General features: G+C 39.9%; 1 protein-coding gene across 1 annotated transcript; it reads right to left on the bottom strand.

The window, feature by feature from the left end:
* Window positions 1–4,924: 4,924 nt before the first annotated feature.
* LOC131252180 (transcription repressor OFP13) lies at window positions 4,925–5,758 on the bottom strand. Its single transcript, XM_058253048.1, has one exon. It carries the CDS (start codon window positions 5,574–5,576, stop codon window positions 4,980–4,982), a length of 597 nt encoding a protein of 198 aa, XP_058109031.1. The 5' UTR covers window positions 5,577–5,758; the 3' UTR covers window positions 4,925–4,979.
* Between the last annotated feature and the right edge of the window lie 923 nt (window positions 5,759–6,681).

The following is a 6,681-nucleotide window of genomic DNA, read 5'->3' on the forward strand; positions in this document are numbered from 1 at the left end:
TAAACATTTACCGGTGAAAACTTCCCCGGGCACAAAAGTTTTGGTTGAAGTTAATATTTGTTTTTGACCTTTGTCTACGGTTAGGTGACGTGGTGAACAGGTTGGACCGTAAATAAACATTATGGTGGGCCCTCAAGAAGTTTTCATCAGTAAGCTTTAAATCACCTCAGTTTCATGTGCTGTGGTTCACTTGAGGTTTTTGAGCTCACGCCCTAAAATGAGCTGGAAAAATGGATGGATGGCGTGGATACAACACAGACATCATGATAGCTGCCACGGAACTTTGACACCAGCTAGCTGGCTGATGCTGGGTTACCAGAGAAACCGAATCCTATTTGGGGCGCAACTTCATGGACCCAGGGTGGGTGGATCCTTGATCCTGGAGCCACTGTGATAGATGCACCTTAATTCACACCGTCCATCCGTTTTTCTAGCTCATTTTAGGGCATGACAAAAAAATTGAAGTATATCCACATCTCTGATAGGCCACACCACAGGAAAGAGTGGTAATTGACCATTAAAAACTTTTTGTGGGCCACAAAAGTCAAACTGATATTCGTGTGATCCCTCCATCCAGATCTTTGGGACTTTATCAACAGGTTGAATGGCAAATAAACATTCCGGTGACCTTAAGATGTTTTTAATGGTGGGTATTTAATCACCACTGTTTCCTGCGGTGTGGTCCACCTGAGATGTGGATCTGCTTCATTTTTGGGATCATGTCCAAAAATAATCTGGAAAAACGGATGGACGTAGTGGATGTAAGAAAAATACATCAATATGGGTCCCACAGTCAGGGATCCACCCACTACTGTGGATCCTCTGAAGCCGCCCCCTTGTCAGTCGTTTAACAGTCCAATCAAATGAATTTACGGTCAGTATCCAATCCGTAGCAGAGCTCAAAGACGACTGGTTCGGATCATGCTGCAGACGTGCCACTATGGTACACAATCCGGAGGCACGAAAATCCCATACCTCTATAAGGCACTGAATCCTCTCTCCCCAACAGCATCGGCTAAAGAAATCCTGACCGTTTATGTAGTCGTTGAGAGTTTACTGACGCCAATCTTGCCTCCCCTGCGACTCAAGATCCATTGTATCTCAATGCCTTCTGGGGCCCACATGCCGAGCGTTCTGACCATCGGAACCATCCATCTTCTGCATGCTATATTGTCTGGGCTGGCTTACGAAAATTAAGCTGAATGGATGACTTTAACCATCATTGTCTGATGAATCTAGAACAATGAAAATAAGATTTTCTATGGATCTCATTCAGCTTTAAAAATCAAAGGTCAGAATGATCACAGAATGGTTACTATAGAATAGTAACTAATCTGTTGTATAGACGAAAATATGTACGGTTCAGATCATTGAACTATCTCAGTATTTAGGGTCTAGTGGGTGGCGACACACACTTGATCCTGAGTCACGACGGAGGCAAAACGAACTCCATTAATAACACGAATGTTCAAAAACCGGCTATTCCAGCTAACAGCGAGACGTTGAAGTGGCGACCCATGCTTTTATTTATTGAAAGGACTTTTAACTAGCACACGGAGAGTTGGTGAACATCATGTGCTTTTTTCTTACTATTGGATGCTCTAATCATCGATCCGGACCGTCCATTTTCATGGCCACGGTTAAGAATCCACACCAACAAAAGAAAGCTGTCCTATCTAGATCAAAGAGTGACCAATAATCTTCGATCATATATGACCATACACAGATGGTTATAAAAAAGAGAAGCGATTGTTTGGAAGGCTGGCATCAAATACACGTTAGTTTTAACACGGTGTCCTTATAGTGGGCCCGACAGAATTGGAAGTCGTCTAAATGACATGTCATGTGGTCCGGAACATTTTGAGCTTTTTGTTACCAACATGATATTATCAAATTATATATTTATAATTTCTAAAAAATAATAAAAGAAATTAAAATATCAAAGACAAGTTAACGTAAGCTAATGTATTAGTCATTTTTTAAAGTAATTGAAACTGTTGGCAAGTTGCAGGCAAATAAATTTTAAAATACGAAGAGGTTGTATATAAAATTTTGATTAATAAAAATTAAAAGGAAAATCCCATATCATATAAGATTAGAAAGAATGGAGCTGCCTTAGACTACTACATTGGTCTATATCTTGAGGACCTGTATGTTGGATCGAATGAGAGAGTAGTTGGTGATGGTCCAATGAATCACCTAAGCAATGTTAATATAGGTTAGGATTATATATAGGACATTTTGTTTTGCATGCAGGAGCAGCCTATTCACGATATGTATGAAGTGCACCATTACAACTACACTACCTCATGTGCCATGCGCTCACACCAAATCCTAGACCAGGCACGCGTGCATGAGAATTAAGTAAATGATAAGATACTCAACGCCTGCTTAAAAGCACAAGATTTTCGTCTCTCCTATCCTACAGGGGGCTATCCCTAGAAACTCCGAAATCCAATTTTTTTAACAAACATTATATATATAATTTAAAATATTTATTTTTCACAACACTTTTCCCGAAGACAATAAAAGATCGTTGATATGTGTATAAACGGTCATTTTCAATGGGGCCCGCATGTCTGGTCCAGTACATATTTCCGCGGGCACAAAGTGGTGCTGGCAGTCCGTCCAACCAAAAGCTCATGGGTTCGGCCTGTCAGTATCACCGGCTCATCGTCATGTCATCTGCATGAGCCCAAAATTCAAGCAGCTCCACGACTCAAATGAGCCACACCACAGCGATCAGAACTTCCAGCATTCAAACTGTTTTTGGGTCACATTACATGCCATCCTACCCTTCAAAAGATGGTTCATCCAGAACTTTCGTGGGCACAAAGAAGGTTTTAAATGGTATGCATTCCCATCTTTCCTTTAGTGGGGCCACTGGAGAATTGAGTTATAACCTAATTTTTTTAGGCAAACATCTTAACATGATGCAGCAAATCATATGAATTACCTAAAGTCATCACAATGGACCCAAAAGAATTTTTTGTTTCATAGGTTACCTAGAAGTTTGGGCGTGTTAGGGCTCCGGTGCATGCTATGTATGCATGCAGATGTGTGTGTATGTGCATTTATTATATATGTGTGCACATGAACATATAATTGAGAAGTACGTTGTATGTCATTCACTCGCTGCCTCAAATGCTCACCTTATCCTTTCATCTTTGTGGACTACGAGAGTGGTGAGCCATGACTCATCATGTTGCCACCCCAAAGTTTGGTTGTGTGAAATTGAGACATGTTTTTGGAATTTAGGGGCCGTTTGGTGCTACGAATTTGGGGGGATTTTAAATTCCCTAGGTTGTTTGGCACCATAAAGTAATCGGGGGGTTTCAAACCCCCTTAGGGAGGGTTTGAAATCCAAAGGTGAGACCTTGGATTACATCTAAAATCATTCCCATAGTTATATGTATAACATGTGTATCACTAGAGTATTAATCTATTAAACACATGACCTACTAATGATATCCTAAAATAATTAATTAGATTATTAATTGCATCACTATAATTACTTTCATTTGATGATCAACATCGTCTAAACTTTGTCCATGTAAATTAATGGTTAAAAATCGTTGGTTAATCACTCGGACGTGATCTTGTGCTTGTGGCCCATCCAAGACTTGGAATTTCATCATTTTTTAGCAAAGTATATATTTCAGCAGGCTTATTACAACCATTGTGTTAAAAATTACATAAGTTCGCTAATTAGAGATATTAAAGTTGATTTAGTAATTAAATTCAAACCTTTACAAATATTATATGAATAGCTACTTTTAGATTAAAGTTGATTCTCAACCTAGGTAAGGATTTCAAATTCAGGGTGTTCCGAATTCAAGGGGTTTCAAATCCACACTCCCAAACGGGCTCTTGAGTTATTAATGTGGTGGGACAATACTTGTGGATATAAGGAAATAAGACATTGATTGCACACAATGACTCCACCTAGCTATGTGATGGTGTCAGGACTTTGTGGGGTCCACCATGATGTATTTGTTTTATTCATGTTATTCATCTTCTTTTGCCAACTCATTTTAAGACATGAATTTAATAATAAAGGATATTGAAAGTTTAAGTAGACTAAATAACAAGAATTTGTGGGAATAAAATGCCTACCATTGAAAAATTTTTGGAAGTTAGAGAAGTTCTGCATCAAGTTGATATTTTCCAAGTCTATGTAACTTTATGAATGGATGGGACAACAAATAACATTAGGAAGGTTTTATAGGTGGACAAACCTCTACTACTTTCTCATCGTGTGGTGCACTTTAGCTCTTTACACGCTTTTAAATTTTGTTTCAAGCATTAAAATGAACTAGTAAAACAGATATAAGAAGGGGATAAATAAAAAACATACATCATGGTAGCCCCACAGTGTCCTGAGATCGGGTAATTAGGTGGCGTTTGGTCACCGCGCAATCCAGTCCAATCGAATATCCACTCGAAACAATTCCACCCATCCCATGTGCTCTTATTGCGTTCTGACCGTTGCGTTTTACTTTCAACCATCCATTTCCGGGCGACGTGGTCGACACTAGACATCTCCAGCTCACGCGTGGAATCGGCGAGTGGTGTGGAGCGTTCGTATTTGGCGAGAAGTCCCACCAGATGAACAGTCCATCACCACTGAAAGGTGGGACACACCATCACAGACACAGATTTCAAATGGACATGCACCCGTGTAAGCACAAAAACACACGCTACCTACTCACGTGCGGCACTCACCCCGACACAGATCACCGAATCCATGCACCTAGTCATCCATCCATGAGAACATGAAGCTCGTGTACCATAGTTTAAAAATTAGAAAGAAAAATAAAAATCAACTCGATTGGACCGAGTCAACTCAAATCGACCAGATTTCACCAGGTCTCCAGAAGAGAGAGAGAGAGAGAGAGAGAGAGAGAGAGAGAGAGAGAATGTGTAACTATAACTGTTTTAAGTTTAAACTACTAGTATACACTCTCTAATGAAAATGTCTAAAGAGGAGTAATCTCACTCTCCTCCCCAGATTCAAATGCGGAAGCAACAACAATCCCCAACATCAAATCCATAAACGCTCCCATGATATAACCATGCATCTTCTTTCCATTCACCTTCAAATACCATTTCAAAAGCTCTTCCAATCCCTCCCATTCCTTCACTCCATGCGCCTCTACCATCTCCTCCATCGACTTCCTGAAATCCTTATACGGGTCCTCTGAATCCATCGCCATCGCCACGCTCTCTTCAAACGGAGGTGGCCCACCACACATCTTCCCCTCCTCCAGTATCGACTTCGTGTCTCCTGGCTCGAAGAAGAACCGATCTGACCGCACCCCTCGCATGACCGTCTCCACCGACTCCCCTTCCGATGCGGTCGAGAAGCTCGCTGACTCGGATGAGTTGGTGAACCATGACTCGGACGTTGCGGCCGCATCTAAGTATATGGAATTAACGGTCTTGATCATGTCGTCGTTTTCATGGCGGGCTACTCGGAAGGAATCTGTTCTTGGCTGCTTGCAAGAAGGCCATGGCCAAGAAGAGGTTGTGTCTTTAGTCCTGAAGAGGGATGGGAACCTCATCTTCTTGCCCATTTTGATTTTTGAGTGTTTGGAAAAATGGGTTTTGGATTTTGAATGGTCTTGGATTTTTGAAGGCTTTTGTTTTTGCGAGGGGAGTTAATACCAGACAGGAAGCTGGCAGGATGGCTTTAAGAGGAGAGGAGGAAGAGAGAGAGAGAGAGACGAAAGTTGAAAATGGAATGGTGGGGCTCTCATGTGTGTATTAATTGCAGGTTTGTGGAATTCAATGTTATTCATTGCACCTATCCAATTATTTTTATATTGAGAGAAATGATCGAGTGCACTAAAGAGCACTTACATTACTCGTGGTTGCATCGGGGCTGTTGGACAGTCCTGTCAACCGATTTGAACCGTTCATTGTATCAGAACACATTTCACAAGTTGTTACGTGTCAACGAAAGAATCATAACGAGTCCATCTTTAATTGTATCTCTTTTTTACATTTCCATCCATTTTCGAGGCCATGGATTGGTTGGTTAGGATTTTCTTAACATATTAATTCTTTCAGAGTCGTGAACTATTTTTACACTACATGTTATTGAAAGTAAGAAATAAAGAAAGAAAAAAAGATGAAAAACCTTATGCAATGGGTTAAAACGTTTAAGATTACATAGCTTTCAAAAGATACTATGAAAGATTCTTTTTTGATAGCTTTAAAATTTCATGAAATCTTTTTTTTTTTTTTTTTTTTTTGTCATTTTGCTAACCATTGATGGGTCAAATTGTTGATTAGGCATATTTTTGTCTTAAAAATGTAGCCATCCATTTTAGAGGCTATTGATGGCCAAGGTTGTCAGATCCTGATCGCTATGGTTGTCAGATCCTTGTGAATTTCGCATGTAGCCAATGAAACATGGTTTGGCCCAAGTGGTTGGGTTGGACCGTCGGTATCCTGATGCAACTAAGAGCACTGGGTCATTTTTCTTGTGTTAACCCATTGATTATGGATGTTATTTTTTTTTTTAAATAAAAATTTAAAGAAGAGAATTTTGATATGATACACTTGATGATTAAATTATCTTCGATATTATCTTTATTTCCAGTTGAGCGATACCAATAACATTAATTACGATACTGATAACGTTGGTAGTATCAAAAATTTTAGATATTAGAAATG

Source organism: Magnolia sinica, chromosome 1 (assembly GCF_029962835.1).
Source record: "Magnolia sinica isolate HGM2019 chromosome 1, MsV1, whole genome shotgun sequence".
NCBI lineage: Eukaryota > Viridiplantae > Streptophyta > Magnoliopsida > Magnoliales > Magnoliaceae > Magnolia > Magnolia sinica.